This window comes from Stenella coeruleoalba (assembly GCF_951394435.1).
Source record: "Stenella coeruleoalba genome assembly, chromosome: 8".
NCBI lineage: Eukaryota > Metazoa > Chordata > Mammalia > Artiodactyla > Delphinidae > Stenella > Stenella coeruleoalba.
In genome coordinates, this window is record NC_137154.1 from 51,563,729 (window position 1) to 51,581,171 (window position 17,443).

General features: G+C 49.6%; 2 protein-coding genes across 4 annotated transcripts in view; both read left to right on the forward strand.

Annotated features, from left to right (window-relative positions):
* Positions 1 to 8,348, forward strand: part of PAAF1 (proteasomal ATPase associated factor 1) — a 64,832-nt gene extending 56,484 nt beyond the window's left edge. The window contains exons 14-15 of one of the 3 annotated variants that reach the window (XR_013829459.1): positions 5,550 to 5,653; positions 7,969 to 8,348. The gene's annotated coding sequence lies outside the window, so the exon portion shown is untranslated. Of the gene's footprint in view, positions 1 to 1,334; positions 1,388 to 5,549; positions 5,654 to 7,968 lie in introns of those variants that run through there. The other 2 variants (XR_013829460.1, XR_013829461.1) reach the window with 2 other exon arrangements.
* Positions 415 to 17,277, forward strand: DNAJB13 (DnaJ heat shock protein family (Hsp40) member B13). Its single transcript, XM_079929455.1, has 8 exons — positions 415 to 497; positions 5,550 to 5,653; positions 8,028 to 8,189; positions 11,419 to 11,576; positions 12,616 to 12,729; positions 13,826 to 13,939; positions 14,927 to 15,003; positions 15,598 to 17,277. Exons 1-8 carry the CDS (start codon positions 430 to 432, stop codon positions 15,749 to 15,751), a joined length of 951 nt encoding a protein of 316 aa, XP_079785581.1. The 5' UTR covers positions 415 to 429; the 3' UTR covers positions 15,752 to 17,277.
* The last annotated feature ends 166 nt before the right edge of the window (positions 17,278 to 17,443 follow it).

Consider the following 17,443-nt stretch of genomic DNA (forward strand, 5'->3'; position numbering starts at 1 on the left):
AAATCTATTTGTCTGAAAACTTAATTAAAACCAATTGCTACTCTCCTTAAAAACTGTTTTCTTTTTTAAATTTTACTTATTTTTTCTGAATTTTATTTTATTTTTTTATACAGCAGGTTCTTATTATCTATTTTATGCATATTAGTGTGTGTATGTCAATCCCCATCTCCCAATTCATCCCACCACCACCACCCCGCCACTTTCCCCCCTTGGTGTCCATACGAAAAACCCTGTTTTCTGAGTTGAGTGATCCTTAGGCTCACAGAATCAGTCCCGGTTTTCTCAATCCCTCTTCTACGGCACAGCTGAGAAGGCGGTTTGTTTAGGCAGGAAGGATTACAACTCCCAGAGTGCCCCTGTGCGGTTGTCAGGAGCAACCACGGAATGCAGACTAACAGAGCCGCTGGAGTCAGGACTATCCAGCCAGCCATGGGCCAGGATTATTACTCTGTGCTCCAGATCACTCGCAATTCAGAAGATGCCCAGATCAAGAATGCGTGAGTGGGGGCAGGAGCGAGGCTTTTGGGTTGTGCTGGGACAGGCCCACCCTCATCTCTTCCAAACAGCTTTCCAGCACAGCTTAGGGCAGGCAAGGTAGACCTTGTTCCTTTTCTTGCTTCTTGCACACCGACTTCCTGGCTTTGGGCTGGGTCAGGGTTCCCAATCCATCATCCCTTACTCTCTATGCCCTGTCTGCTCTCCTGGGTACCCTGGTTTTCCTAGCAATAAAATGGGAACAAAGGAGACTTTTGCTTAATAATATGGAGACCCAAAGTATTGTGAACAGGAGAGTGACCTGACCAGATGGATGTATTACATATTTTATTCTGGCTGTCCACGTGGGGTTTTGGCATTGAATAAATTACATCTCTGAATAGTTCCATCAAATCTTGGGGACTTTGTGGTGTGTCTAAGACAGGAATCAGCACATTTTTCTGAAAAAATATTTTTTGACGAATATTTACTGAGCGCCTACTTATATGGGTTCGGTGCAGTCTCAGCAGCTACAGATATCGTGAATCAGACATGTGCAGCTTAACTTTGTCGGTGGATACAGATGTTGAATAAGTCACAGCAAGCTTGATGAATGTTACGAAAAGGGGCATACAGGGCATGTGGAAGCTATCTTGGAAGGAGAGAGACCCCTTCAGGAGCTGTCATGATAATCAAGGCAAAAGACGAAGCTTGAAACAGGGCAGTGGGCTGGAGAGAGAAGAGAGAACGGACTTAGCTATAAATTGGATCATTGTAGGGTAAAGAAAAAAGGGAGGAATCTAGGACAATTTAATTAATTAAGGTTGTATGATAATAGCTACACTTATTGAATTGTGCAGATGCTGTTCTGAGAACCTTCCATCATTATTTCACTTAATCCTCACAACAGCCCTGAGAGGTAGGTACCATTATTATCCCAAGGCTATGTGCCTAGTAACCGGCAGAGCCAGTATTCAGACACCTTGCCTGCTCTAATTGCCTACCACGGGCCAAGTCCCATAGGGGATCTCAGTGGGGTAAGTGGAGAGAGTCTACAGTGTGGCTGGCGAAACAAGACACAAACTCGTTAATCAATTAGAGAACAATTCGGGACAGTGTGTGATGTCACCCACTGTTCATAGCATTTCATTGGCCAGTGAGACCTCTCTAGGGAAAGGTCACAAGGAGGGAGGGCAGTTGGAATGCAGAAAGATAAGCCCAACTTAAGCACTGGAAAGAGCCAGGTCTGAACCTAGGTTCTCCTATCTGCTAGCTGTGTGACCTGGGAAAATTGCTTAACCTTTCTGAGCCTCAGTTTTCCCATCTCTTAAAAAAAATAAAATGAAAAATAAGAATTGTTGTGGTATTGAAATAGAATTATATGAGATAATGAGCATGAAGATGCCCAGCAATCATTTGCGTCTGAAACCATGTCTTATAAAGAGTGATTAAAAGAACCATATATGTTCCAAACAACAGTCCTTAACCTTTCTCTCCTGAAACAACTCTTTTTTTAAAAATTTATTTATTTATTTATTTATTTATTTTTGGCTGTGTTGGGTCTTCATTGCTGAACGTGGGTTTTCTCTAGCTGTGGCGAGCGGGGGCTACTCTTCATTGCGGTGCGCGGGCTTCTCATTGCGGTGGCTTCTCTTGTTGCAGAGCACGGGCTCTAGGCACGTGGACTTCAGTAGTTGTGGCATGCAGACTCACTAGTTTGGCTCCCGGGCTCTAGAGCGCAGGCTCAGTAGTTGTGGCGCACGGGCTTAGTTGCTCCACGGCATGTGGAATCTTCCTGGACCAGGGCTCAAACCCATGTCCCCTGCGTTGGCGGGCGGATTCTTAACCACTGCACCACCAGGGAAGTCCCCCTGAAACAACTCTTAAGGCATGAGTCACATGTTTGACACACTCTTCCATGGGAGCACCTAGATTTTGACCCCTCCCCCACAAAAAGGCTAAACTTATATAATGAAGACAAGCACCACGATGATTCATAATCGCCCAGCTATTAACTTCTCACTCATTCATCCGAGGCTGCCGCATCTGGGCTGTGACTTCGCCCCTTTCTCTCCCACTCAGGAAAGCAGGTGAATGAGAGTGATGTTACTGCAGAGCTTAAAACCACTCAAGTTTATATGGAAAACTGAACTCTTCTCAAACCTCCTTACTTTTACTCACTGTTAGAGTTTTCCTGCAATTCTCACACCTGACTACAACCTTTGTAATTGAGAAGGGCTGGTTTAGAAGTCTCAGGGAGGGTGTGAAAATTGCCTTCAAGTCTGTCAAGGTAGACAGAACAGATTCTGTCTGTAAGGCCCCCCAGGGCAGAGCCAGGACCAGGACCCTCGTGGATGGAGGCAGAGTCGCAGGACAGCAGACCCAGCTCAGTAAGAGAAAGCTTTGCCTAAGAGTCAGACTGGCCCCATAGTGAAATGGGCTGCCTTGTGGGACAGTGATTTCACAACATTTACTCACTGCACTTGGTGCTAGGCACTGAGGACACAGAGAACTGGACATGGCAACTGGAGGGTCTCACTCACAGGCTGGTGGGAGAGACAGATCCGTCGAACAACTGAAGCACCACGTGCTAAGTATGAGGATCAAAGGCACTTGGGGATGTGGGAAAGAGTATCTAATCTAGACTGGAAGCTAGTCAGGGAAGACATCCTGGAGGAGTTGACCCCTGAGTTGAATGTGGAAAGATGAATAAATATTTGCCAGGAGGAGATGAAAGGAGCTGGAGAGGGGTGAGCATTCCAGGTAAAGGGAGGAGAATGTCAAAGCCATGAGCAGTGCAGAGTGTGGAGCTTGGAGCCTGGAGAGGACAGGAGAGGTCGTGGGAGCAGGGAGGGAGAGCTGTGAGTGAGAAGGGCAGAGAGAGAAGCGGAAGTTGAATCTCAGAGACATTTGAATTTTATGCTGAAGACAAAGGGGGAACCAGTAAAGGGTTCAGGCAGGAGAGTGACTTGGTCAGGGAGCATTTTAAAAACATCAAATTAACAAAAGAGAGAGAGAGATCAAAGTGGTGGCAGCACACAGAATAGACTGGAGAGGGGGAAACTGGAAACAGGAAGACACGGTTCTGCAATGGTTGTAGGGATGAAGAAGCAGCAAGAAAACATTATTTAGAAGGAAAAGCTGATGTGCCTCGGTGACTGATGGGATGGGGGTGGAGAGGACGAAGGAGAACTTGGAGTGGAAGATACTCAGCTTTTCCGCTTCAGGGTCTGGACAAATGGGGAAAAGTTTAGGGAATGAAAATGTGTGCACGTTTGGGCTCATTGAGGTTGTGGGGCCCGTGAGACACTGGAGAGGAGGTACCGAGTAGGCAGCTAGGTACAGAGGTCTGGAGCCAAGGGAGCGAACTGGTTTGAGATAGAGATTTGGGAATCATCAGCGTGTAGCTGGTGCTCAAAGCCGTCGGCCAGCTAAGCTTGTCCACGGAGTGTGTGTGGAGTGGAGTAAGAAGCACGGCAGAGCTCTGGGGTCACTGGCATGGAAGGTGTGAGCAGGGCGGACCGTGTGTGGGACCACATGTGTACTGAGTGACTGAGGAGGCTGTGCGGATGCCCTCCTTTTGCTCCTGCAGACCCCCGCCCCACCTTTCTGCACCCTGCTCTCTGCTCTAGGAGACTGGCCCATGTGAACTGCATCAGCAGACCTCCTGGCCCTCAGGCTTCCAGATGCATCCTGCAAAAGGAGCACAAGGCAGGAGATTGGGAGGGAGGAGAGTGGGGCAGGGGTATTTATTCCCAGCTCCCTTCTTATGGGATCTCTTCAGGTTGGCTATGGCCCTGAATCAAAGATCACAGCTTTTACCAAGGCCCTGTCCACACACTCTCTCCTGTGGGATTTCAGTAACCTCTCCCTCCCCTCACTGCTACAGGCTCATGGGTGGTCAGGACACCTCAGGACTCGTAGCCTCAAGGGACTGTGCTGTCCCTTGTGGTTTCCTGCCCCACCTCTCACACCTTGGTGTGTGGTCCATTATTAAACTCTCCACAAATCTCCAGCTTGTGCCACGTCTTTCCTCCTGAGATGTAATGATACAGATCCCCAGATGCTGCAGGTGTGGCATCACTGTGTGGTGGGATTGGGCAGACACATAAATGGGGGAAAGAGGGACTCCCCTGGTGGTCCAGTGGTTAAGAATCCACCTTCCAGTGCAGGGGACGCGGGTTTGATCCCTGGTCGGGGAACTAAGATCCCACATGCTGCGAGGCAATTAAGCCCACGTGCTGCAACTGCTGAGCCCACGCACTCTGGAACCTGCACGCCACAACTAGAGAGAAGCCTGAGCGCTGCAACAAAAGATCCTGCATGCCGCAGCGAAGATCCCACATGCCACAACTAAGACCTGCCTGACACAGGCAAATACATAAACAAACAAATAAATAAATAAAAAAGAAATAGGGGAAAGAATGAGCACAGAGGGGCAGACAGCGAGACGACCTGATCTGTGCTGAGTGCCTCTCTGTAGCAGGCCCACTGACACCTTATTTTATCTAATCTTCCCAAGAAGCCTGTGTGTCAGTTCAGACACCAAGACAGAATTAGATGTGCAAGAAGTGTTTGAGGGAAACAACTGTGAGGATGAAGCGGGACTAGGAATATGCCGGGGAGCCTTCACACCATAGTGCAGGTCTGATGCTTGTGAAAGGCAAGAGGGAAGGAAGGGTTGGGTAGGGAGGGCTCTGGCATCATCCAGAGAAAATCTCAGCCAGGCTGATGGGGAGGCCTCAAGCAGAGGTTGGGCATTGGAGGAGGCCTGGGTACTGTAGGGCTGGCCCAGCACTGATACCCCAACAAGCATAGGCATAGGTTGGAAGCCGCTTGGGGCCAGTACAGCCTCAGCACAAACGGCCAGTGGGGCAGCTCCTGGGACTGTCAGTCAACCATGCTCCCGACACTGGGTTCTCTTCCAGGGGGTCTGAGTGTTGCGCCTCCCTGGCCACCAGAGCCCTGATTTATAGCTGGAACATCAAAGCTCCGAGAGACCACCAGGCAGCAGACAGCAGAGCCAGCTCTGAACCTTGGTCTGTGCCTCAGGATATTAACCCTCCTCGCCCTAGGTACCGGAAACTTGCCCTTAAGAACCACCCGTTGAGGTCCACTGAGCCATCCGCAGCGGAGGCATTCAGGCAAATAGCGGAAGCCTACGATGTGCTGAGTGACCGTGAGTGATTGGGACTGAGCATGGAGGGTGGCTTCTCTGTCCCGCGTCTCTGTTAACATCATCCTCACGTCTCTGAGCGTTGGGCTTTCTGAGGGGGCCCAGCAGAGAGTAAGCATTCCTCTTCCCTGCCCAGAATCTAAACAAATTGAGAAAGGAAACATAATGAACTGCCTTTCTCAGTAGACACAAGCTAAGGTGGAGGACGTGATGTGGAGAGCCCCCAGATTAGGCTGACATGCTCCGCTAGTCTCAGCAGTGCAGGACCTGGGGCAGGGCCTCCCCCGCTCCCCGCCCCACATGCCCCATGCCCCACCCATCCCCTGCAGGACTGCAGAGTGAGATGCTTGCTGCCCAGGAAAGAAGGCTAAGGCTGAGGCAGACACGCCCGGTTATTCCCTGGTTACCAAGAAGCTAAATCTCCATCTCCTCAAGGACAGCATATGCACAAAGGGACAGAGAGGGGTCTGTGATTAGGAAATCTCTCTCCTATGGAAAACTGAAGCCTAGGGAAAGAGATCCCCCGCCCCTGCCCGAAGCAGTGCCCACATGGGTTCCCTAAGGGCTTGCCCTGGAGACTGTGATCATGGATACTGTGCAGAAGAATGGCCAGAAGATCACTGATGTTTCTCCAGCCCCAAGTTTTCAGGACTTCGGACTCTAAGATTTCAAAGCTCTAGAATTTGGAAGCTCTAGAATTCTTTTTTTTTTTTTTTATGAGTTCCAAAATTATTTAAATTCCCATGACCCCTTCTATCAGTTCAGTCCCCCCCTCCACACTGTTTTCTCCCACAGGATGTGGGGAATGATGAGGGAGAGGAACAGAGATTTATCAGCAGAGAGATGCGGGTGTCTTCCCAGCTTCTCCAGAGCGGTCTAAGCTTACTCTTTTTTTTTTTTTTTTACATATATATATATATTTTTATTTATTTATTTATTTATTTATTTTTATTTTTTTATTAACATCTTTATTGGGGTATAATTACTTTACAATGGTGTGTTAGTTTCTGCTTTATAACAAAGTGAATCAGTTATACATATACATAAGTTCCCATATCTCTTCCCTCTTGCGTCTCCCTCCCTCCCACCCTCCCTATCCCACCCCTCCAGGCTGTCACAGAGCACCGAGCCAATATCCCTGTGCCATGCGGCTGTTTCCCTCTAGCTATCTACCTTACTACGTTTGTTAGTGTGTATATGTCCATGACTCTCTCTCGCCCCGTCACAGCTCACCCTTCCCCCTCCCCATAACCTCAAGTCCGTTCTCTAGGAGGTCTGCGTCTTTATTCCTGCCTTACCCCTAGGTTCTTCATGACATTTTTTTTTTTCCCTTAAATTCCATATATATGTGTTAGCATACTGTATTTGTCTTTTTCGTTCTGACTTACTTCACTGTGTATGACAGACTCTAGGTCTATCCACCTCATTACAAATAGCTCAGTTTCGTTTCTTTTTATGGCTGAGTAATATTCCATTGTATATATGTGCCACATCTTCTTTATCCATTCATCCGATGATGGGCACTTAGGTTGTTTCCATCTCCGGGCTATTGTAAATAGAGCTGCGATGAACATTTTGGTACATGACTCTTTTTGAATTTCGGTTTTCTCAGGGTATATGCCCAGTAGTGGGATTGCTGGGTCATATGGTAGTTCTATTTGTAGTTTTTTAAGGAACCTCCATACTGTTCTCCATAGTGGCTGAACCAATTCACATTCCCACCAGCAGTGCAAGAGGGTTCCCTTTTCTCCACACCCTCTCCAGCATTTATTGTTTCTAGATTTATTGATGATGGCCATTCTGACTGGTGTGAGATGATATCTCATTGTAGTTTTGATTTGCATTTCTCTAATGATTAATGATGTTGAGCATTCTTTCATGTGTTTGTTGGCAGTCTGTATATCTTCTTTGGAGAAATGTCTATTTAGGTCTTCTGCCCATTTTTGGATTGGGTTGTTTGTTTTTTTGTTGTTGAGCTGCATGAGCTGGAAGCTCTAGAATTCTTACATCCTACAATCTCAAGGCTCTAGGATTCTATTTACCCCACAAAAGACAGTAGCTGTGATGACTGAGTTAAGCCAAACCCCAGGATGATAGCTCGACCCTCAGTCTCTCACTGTCTTCTCCAATCCCCACCCCTCCCCCAGCAAGTTTCAGTCTTTGTCATCTCTCCTCTGGGCTATGGGATCATACCTAGGTCCACCCAAGATGAAATGAAATCCCTAACTTCTAGAGTCGGCCAGACAGCAGGCACCTTAGAAATAAGGCTCTTTTCGCCCCGCTTCTTCCTCTCTGCCCCATATCCTTCTGCTTCCCAGCCCTCCAGCTCTCTTAGCCCCTATGCTGGATCCCTCCTCAAGGTGACACATATCCACAGCTGTGAAAAGAGGCATCTATGACAAGTTCGGAGAGGAAGGCCTGAAGGGCGGAATTCCTGTGGAGTTTGGATCGCAGACCCCGTGGACAACTGGTTACGTCTTCCACGGCAACCCGGAAAAGGTTTTCCATGAGTTCTTCGGGGGAGATAACCCCTTTAATGGTAAGAGGTCCTGCCTGCCCCTTTGCCTTACTGGGAAGGACATAGCTATAGAAGATGCTTTTCTCTGAGTAGTTTTGTTTACTTTAAGAAATATATATAGTCCATGGTAAAAAAAAAATTATTGTAAAAGAAATTCCAGTCCTCCATTCCTTCCCCAGGAGCAGCCACTCACTGTTAACAGTGTTTGTATCCTTCTAGAAATATTCTATGGATTTATGAGCTTAGATTTATTTTTACATAGGCTTTTATTTTGTGAAGGAAATGGGACCACATTATATACACTGATTTTTTTTCACTTATATCTTGGAGATTATCTTATTATACATTATGTTATAAACAGATCTACTTTATTCATTTTAATGGCTGCATAAGATTTCAACGTACAAGTGTGTGTTAGTGAGATGAATACAGGGATGGATGTGTGAATGATCCCAGGTTTGAGGCAAACTGACAAAGAGTTGATTTCCAAGGCTCCGTATCATCATGCAAGGACAGTCCACCTTCAGACCTGTCTTCCTTCCTGGCTCCAGTTAAGCAACTCACAGAGTCTAGATTTTCATTGCCTGGCTGCCCCAGCCCCTTCTCCCCGACTATACTACAGCTTGTCTGCATTTCAAAGCTTACCTCTTCCTCTTCTCCACATTGATATGTTAAGTGGGCTACAGCCTGCTCAGAGGCCCCTCCTACTGTGCATTGCCTTCACCTGTCTGCCAGAGGAAGCTGAGTTTATAAACTCCAGGTGAAACTGGAAAAGCAAGGGACTTGAAGTCAGAGGGCCTGTTTCAAATCCATGCACCACTGCTTATGAGCCGTGTGATCCTGGACAAATCTCTTCACCTCTCTGAAACCTCAGCTTCCTCATTGTTAAACAGCTAGTTCCTCACAGGTCATAATCAAATGAGATGATCTTTATGAAAATGGGCTTTGGAGTCAGAAAAATGCCATACAATGGGCCTATCTCTCCCAGGGACAGGTGCATGGAGAAGAAGCTGTTCAGGGGAGCGAAACCAGAGCTTACAGGGGTATTGCTCATTAGGGAAGGTCAAATTCATGGTATGGGGGTCCCTCAGGCAGTTCCCAGGAGTTATACTGCTGTAGTGCTTCACCCTAGGGATTCTTGTGTCCCATCTCCCTGCAGAATTGAGGGGCTTGGCTTCCTGTGACCTGGCTTTTGGAGTGTCTGAGACCTGGCACACCATAGGCGCTGGGAGAACAAATGAATTCAACCATGCAAGAGGGGACCCGGTAATTCACAGGCCTCTTGATGACCCATCACATCTTTTTCTTTTTGAATTTTATTTTATTTTTTATACAGCAGGTTCTTATTAGTTATCTGTTTTATACATATTAGTGTATATATGTCAATCCCAATCTCCCAATTCATCACACCACCACCACCCACCACTTTCCCCCCTTGGTGTCCATACGTTTGTTCTCTACATCTGTGTTATGACTCATCACATCTTAAGGCGCACCTTAAGATGACGCCACCTTGCCCTCCCTAGCCTAAGGTCATTCTAGCCTGCAAAGTTCTTTCTGTGACACTAACCAGGAGGGGCAGAGTACAGGAAATCTTAATTATGATAGTGACGCCTGCAGTCTACAAAGGGCTTCATTAAGCTTAGTGGTTAAGGGCACAGGTTCTGTAGTCAAATCCTCCTGGGTTCACATCCCAACTCTAATACCACTAGCTGTGGCACTGTGAGCATTTTGTTTGACCTCTCTGGGCCAATAAGATAATATCGCAGAGTTGAGAACAGCACCTGACACGTAGTAAGCTCTCAGCAAGTTTTGTTTTTAGTTATTTTTTTTAAAGATTTTGTTTTGATGTGGACCATTTTTAAAGTCTTTATTGAATTTGTTACAATATTGCTTCTGTTTTATTTTTTTGGTTTTGGCTTTTGGGTTGCGAGTCACGTGGGATCTTAGCTCCCTGACCAGAGATCGAACTGGCACTCCCTGCATTGCAAGGCAAAGTCTTAGCCACTGAACCACCAGGGAGGTCCCTCTGAGCTAGTTTTAGTTCATCATCATCTTGTTATCTGATCCTAATGGTGGAAGGCAGGTCAAGCATGTTACCCCATCCCACAGACTGAGAAACTGAAGCCCAGACAATTGCAGTGCACCTCAAGGGCAGGGGCTCTTTGCACTAGGATGGAAGGTGGGGCAGCAAGAGGGGTTATGGGTGTAGAGCTGGGAAGGGCCAGAAGAAGTTGAGGAAAGAGGAGTTTGGAAACATGTTGGTGACATCTCTAATTTGTTAGGGATTAACCCTGTCTCTCCCCATCTCAGCTGCTGACTTCATAGAAATTTGAGCCTGGGGTCTCTAGTGGTCTTGGGCTGGGCTGAACAGGGAGGACAATGGAGCCTGGGGAAGGGTAGGGAGGACTGGCATGCTGTGACCCTCCACAAAAGCTAACAGCACATCATTTCTGGCACTACCAGCTACTGCCACCAGAGGACACTCCTGTCTCCTCTGAGGCAGCCTGAGTTGAGGAGTACTTCCCCAGAGGTAGGGGTGGGCTGGGGGAGGGAGGTAGGGAAGTGTGGGTGAAGGGAGTCCAAAGGGGGGGATAAAGCAGTAGTAGAGGGCATCAAGAGATGGTAATCCTTGGATCGACAGTTGAGGATGTTACTGAGTCCAAGCTTCTACTGCTCGCTGCAGGACAGGCCAATAAATTGAGAGATGAGTTGTTGGGGGCAAGGAATAGCGACTATATTTGAAAAGGCAGCAAACCAAGAAGATGTGGACTCATGTCCCAAAGAACCATCTTGCCTGAGTTAGAATTCAGGCTTCCTTTATACCAAAAGGGGAGGGGGTAAAGTCACATTTCCTAGCTCCCCGTCAGACTCAGGAGGGGAGGTGTTAATTTCCTCCTCCCTGCAGTCATTCACAGGTGAGCCTGGTCAGGATGTTTTCTGTGAGCTAAACAAGGGTATTTTAGCTTAATGCTCATTACCTGGGAGGTAGGGTTCCCAGAGATGGGCCATTACGTATAATTTAAGCTTATAGGTAACATCTGTTTAGTGATTAACTTGTAATAGAATACAAAGGTTCTTCCCTATTACAAGGGCAGCTCGTTGGCCCGGCCGAACAGTCTGAGTCTGCGAGGTGGGAATGGGAGTCTGGGTATTACGCTTGGGGACTGAAGAGGTGGGGGGATTGGCTATGAATCCGAGTTTCTGGACACAATTTCTCCTACTCCTCGCCTCTCCCCACCTCCTGCAGAGTTTTTTGATGCAGAAGGAAATGAGGTAGACTTGAATTTTGGGGGACTCCGGGGCCGAGGGGTCAAGAAACAGGACCCCCCAATCGAACGAGACTTCTACCTATCCCTGGAGGACTTATTCTTTGGCTGCACCAAGAAAATTAAGATCTCCCGAAGGGTGAGTACTTGGGAGCCACCTTCTATCCCCTCCAACCCTACTGGTTACCTCCTCCCTGACCCTAACTGGAGACCTCAGGTATGGTCTCTCACAGAATCATGGAATCTTAGATTTGGAGATGGTAGTATTCTAAAATCTGAAGTTTGGAAGGGACAATTGAGGGTATTAGCCTGGTTCTTTCCTAGTTCAGGAATCCCCTCTGTGTGCTTCTAACTGGGACAAGCTCTTTCCGTTCTTCTCAGTTCAGCCCCATCCCTGAGGGAAGAGGGAGGGCTGTGGGTGGGAGGAGTCTCCTGTGAATTCTGCTCTCTGGGCATTACCAGACCATACCCTCTGGGTTTCATCTGGGTGTCTGCCTCATGAGTAAGAAGGAGCTGTGTGGGCATGGGGGGTGGGCTGGGGGAACAGTTCCCCAGGGGACTGGTTGAAGAAGACCCTCAGTGCCCCAGGGTCCAGACCCTGCATTGGCCCTGTCCCATGGTCCAGCCCTGTGCTAGGCACATGAGCAAGGCCACCTCACACCTTTGCCCAACAGAGGAGATGCCAGCTGTAGCCATGCTTTCCACAGATGGCACCCATCTGGGTACGTGACTGCAGAATAGATGGATGACATAACAGAGGAAAGCTTTGGGTGAGGCTGAGATATGTTGCTCTCTGTGATCTTTCTCCCTTTGGGATTAAGAGACCTGCTAGAGGCTCAGGGCCAAAGCCTCTGGGGTGGGAGAGGAAGTGAGTGCGTGTTCACCGTGTCTGTTAGAAGCCAGGGCCTCATAATTTCTAGGGCTGGAGTTGTGGCCTTGATCGACTCATGGTGACTGCTTGGCACCTCAGGCCCTAACCCCATGACACGCCCTGCCATCCTGGAATCATAAGCTCTTGGTTCCAGTGGAATAGGGTGGGAGTGGGGATGGCTCAGGGCAAGTTCTCCCCATTGCTAGAGAACTGAGCTGAGCACAGATCCCATGGAGCATCCCTCACGTGTGTAAAGGCCAGCTGGGAAATCCTGAGCAAATCTCCCTCCCCTGTCATCTCACTACAGGTGCTGAATGAGGATGGGTACTTCTCTACCATCATGGACAAGATCCTCACGATTGACGTGAAGCCTGGTTGGAGGCAGGGCACACGTATCACCTTCGAGAAGGAAGGGGACCAGGTGAGAAGAAGGGAAGCTGCCTAGGGACAGTCACATGGGTTCATTCGGTGGAAAGACTGAGGGGGAAGGAGGCAGTGCTTTTTCTTGCCCCTATGAGCCCTGGTCTGGAAGGGAGACCGGTCTGCAGCGTGGGTGAGCTGATCCCTAATGTCCCTTCCGAGGGACAAAGCCTTGCACAATGCCTCGGGGATTGGGTAGCCCAGGGTTTCTCCCCATTTTGCAGAGTGAGAAACTGAGGCCTAGAGAGGGAAGGGACTTTCCCTGGGCAAGAGCACCGGAGCTGAAAGGAGAATCCAGTCCTAACATCAGTGTTCTTCCTGATTTTCTTTAGTGTTTCTCTGAGTAAAGCCCAACTATAGGAGCTACACAGAAACCATTTATTTATAATAATTTTAAATTAAATACTTACTTAAATAAAAATGTAAAATTATTGTCCAAGGCATGCTGAATCCTCAAGTCCTGAGAAGAGGCAGGATGATGGTGTCTTTAGAGCCAGAGAAATGAATTCCTCTGCCTGTACTTCTTGCCCCCTTTCTCACTTATGAAACACCTACTTTTGAAAAACCCACTTCAAGACCCAGCTCCAATGCTCTGGGCATCCTTCCCTGACCTCCCCTCTGGGTCAGCGCCTCTCTGAGCTCCCGCCTCTGTGTTCCCTTTATCACATTCTTGAGCCTCCTGAGGATTCACTGTGTGCCTGTTTCCTCCACTAGAGTGGAAGCCCTTGGGGGTGGTGGCCAGTCTGATCCCTCTGTCCCCAGTGCCCAGAAGAGACCCAGCAGAGGTCTGGAACTTAATGAAGCTTGGCAGGATAGACTTGCAGGCAGTTCTCTGTCCCCAGGACAGTGTTCTGCCCTTCAGCTGCGTGCATCTCCTTGGGCTGCTCAGTAGAGGACAATGATGGGGGTAGAGCAGGATTCTTTGGGGTAGGCTTCTCAGAGGAGGGGCTATGAAGCCAGACTGGAAAGGCCTTTCCAGAAAACCTGGTCTAATCTCCTCATTGTTCAGAGGAAGACATGGGGACAATAGAGGCAGAAACTTGGCCAAAGTCACACAGCCAATTAGGCCTTGTCATCCCTTGGCTCACCCTGCCCAGGGTCCCAACATCATCCCAGCCGATATCATCTTCATTGTAAAGGAGAAGCTACACCCTCGCTTCCGCAGGGAGAACGACAACCTCATTTTTGTGAACTCCATCCCTTTGGGCAAGGTGAGTGGGCAAAGTGGAGGAACAAGGGGTGGGCAGATCAGAGCGAGGCCCCCCCACCCCTGGGAGGCCCCGAGGCAAGCAGGCTTCACTCCCCTCTCCCCCTGGTGCGTGGCGCAGGCCTTCAGAACGTGATAAGTGCCACACAAAACCTTTGTGACCGTCTTCACTCCTGAGTGTGAGTGGCCCCTCTGCGCCCTCACAACCCAAGCAAGAAATTGGGCACCGGCCTAGACTTTGCCGCCCTTCCCCGACCCCACCTGCGGTCACGCACTAAGTCCTGTTAATTCCACCTCCAAATCTCTTTCCACTTGGTCCACTTCTGTTCAGCCCCACTGTCCAGGTCTGTGCACCTGGGTGTATGCAGCAGCCCTCTCAGTGGCCTTCCTGCCTTTCTTCTCATCTCCTTCAGGCACTTCCCCACCAGGGTCTTTCCACAAAGTCATCTGACCCTGCCACACTCCTGTCTAAACATCTTTGCATGGCATTCAAGGCCCTCTGCTGTCTGGCCCCTGCTGATCTCATCCCCTGCACTCCAGCCACTGCCACTTAGAGCTCCTGCCCACTGGGTGCATTCTTTTTCACACACTCGTTCTCTTGCTTATGCTGGGCCCTCTGCCTGGAGTGCTGTCTGCCCACCTTGTCTAACTGGCAGGCTCCTCCTCACCCTTTAAGGCGCTCATCAGCTGCTACCACCACTATGGAGCCCTCCTGCCCCAGCCCAGAATGGTTCAGTGGACCCGCCACCTTGGCTCCCACCGACCCCTTTACTTCCCTCTGTCATAACATGTATCAACATCACTCTTATCTCCCAGACTGTGAACTCCTTGAGGGCAGGTGGTAGCCCGGCTCACTCACCTATTAGTCCTTGAACATCCTTCTGTCTCCAGTGCGTAGGGCCTGGCACTGAATAGTCTCATAAAGTGCCTTCTAAAGAGAATGGACATGGGGGCCTCCCCCACTCCCACCTTTGGCCTTAATGTCCCCTAGGCTCTGACCTGCTGCACCGTGGAGGTGAAGACCCTAGATGACCGTCTGCTCAAAATCCCCATCAATGACATCGTCCAGTGAGTCCATCTGCTTGGGCCCCAATACGCAGAAGGGCTGCCTGGTCCTTAGAGGGTGTGTTGGACAGGCTGGCCTGGTATAGTTGTTCAGGTTGTACCCAGCACAAAGGGGTGAGAGAGACTGAAATCCAGCCCCCTCTCTGGCTAAGCTGCGGGCCGCATTCACTTGGCAAATGAAGTGCCTTTTTCTAACTTGCATGAAGCCATTGTGGAGGCCAGAGGCCCCCTGTGTTGGGAAATCCTTGTTGCCTTCATCCTCTAGAAGTTCTAGAGTTCTGAGTTGCATCTCCTAAGCCCTTTTCCAAGCAAGGCCCTCTGCATGGGAAGCTCAGCAGCCCAGCACTCCCCCGCCCCAACCCAGGGTCTGCTGCTTGTCCTGTTTCCCATGTAAAATGGGATTCCTGGAATCCACCATCAGAGCCTCAGTGTAAACGGTTTTCAGGGAACAAGTTGTCTGGAACAAGCCAGTCTCCTCTCCCCTCCCACTGGTTCTAGAAGCTGCTGACTGCCCCACGCCTGAGGTTTTCTGGGCAGGGGCGGGTGTGCTGCTCTGGGGTGCCCTCTGAGCCCCCTTCTTTCATCTTCCTGTCTCAGCCCCAAGTACTTCAAGAAGGTGCCAGGTGAGGGGATGCCGTTGCCAGAGGACCCCACCAAGAAGGGGGACCTCTTCATTTTCTTTGACATCCAGTTCCCCACCTGCCTCACACCCCAGAAGAAGCAGATGCTGCGCCAGGCGTTGCTGACATAACTCTGGTGGGCTGGGGACTGGAGCAGGGGGAAGAGAAGGCTAGCTGGTCCTGACCCCACCCCTACCCCCAGCACGGGGTGTGCACAGGAGCCAGCCCACTGCACAGGCATGACGTGAGGACCGGATGGCATGGGATTTTAAACTGATACAATAAAGTGTTATTTCCTATCCTCCAGCTACACCCAAGAGAGTGTGTGTTGGAGGGAGAAGAGCTTCATACAGCTGTTCTTGTGGAGCAGAGGGAAGGGCAGGGCTCAAGAAGCTGAGGACCTGGGACCCTGTCCTGGCTGTGTGAGCCTGGCCAGGTCCCTGAGGGTTCAGAGCCTCTGTGCTCCCACCTTGATAGCGTAGGGCAATGCTACATCGTCTCTGAGGGTCCCCAGCTCTAGTTCTCATGACACACGATCTTTGGAAGGGCAGTCTCTAGTGTGATATAGTCACATTGTACTCAGGAAAGCAAAGCACAAAGAGAACAAAACCCTTGTCTCAGGTCACACAGGGCTCAGTGGCAAAGCTGTCATCAGAATCTTGAAGGCCACTTCCCACAGCCTCACTCTGCTTCGATTAGAGGCAGCATGAGGGACACAAGTGCTGGAAATGGCTTTGGTTTCTGCCTGGCCTGGGCTGCCTCTAGGCAGGTCTTAGAACTGGGCTCTGCTCCCAGTCCTGCCGCTCACCCTTTGGATGTTACTCTCCATCTTGTTAGTGAAGCAGAACCCATAACCCTCCTCAGGCAGCTCACTGGTGCGAAAGTGCTTAGTGAACTCACTGCTTAGATTATCAGGGTTACAGCATTGCTACCAGCATGGCCTGGGGGAGTGCCAGCCTCCAAGCCCAGCTGGGCCTTTGCAGACCACACCTGCTTCCCCAGCCCGCCTTCCATCGACAGTGCAGCATGCACCTCTTCTGTGCCAGGGGAGGTGCCCTTCACTTGAGTCTGGACTTGGGCTAGGAGAGATCCAAGCTTATGACAGAGAGGGTGGCCACTTTTGTGAAGTGACTTAAGAGGTGCCAGAGGGACTTCCCTGGTGGTCCACTGGTTAGGATTCCGTGCTTTCACTGCTGAGGGCCCGGGTTCAATCTCTGGTCAGGGAACTAAGATCCTGCAAGCTGCGCGGAACAGCCCTCAAAAGAAAAAAAAAAGAGGTGCCAGAAAAGGGCCCCATGATATCCACATTGCTTGGATTCCACCATTCAAAGCATCATATTAGCTTAAGGTTTTTCTTCTTAAATGGGGGCTCAGTAGCACCAGTCAGCCACTTTTAACATCAGGGAGAAAGCAGCCGACCTTGAGACAGAGTCTGACCCAGGGTTCACTAAAGAATGGGGGCTTTGGAGTTAGATGCACCTCAGGTGTTCTACTTAACCAGCTGTGTACCCTTGGGCAAATCGCTTCACCTCTGAGCTATTTACAATCCCTATCTTGCAGGGCTGTGGAAACCAGAGGAGTGAAGCAGACTCTGCCCTGAGGTAGGACCCAGGTGGAGAGGTGGCGGTAGGTGCCCTGTTCTGAGAGCAAGCAAGTGGGTGAGGGCCTGCCTTGTGAAACTCTGGTGCTCCAGCTGTCCTCTAGGGCAGCAGCAAGGCCTGCTCTTAACCTTTTCCTCATGGTGAGACTCTCAGGCCTGTGAGAGCCATTTATGAGATTGTTGTTATTACCTCAGTGTGGCCTTCAGTGCTACTTTGTGTCAG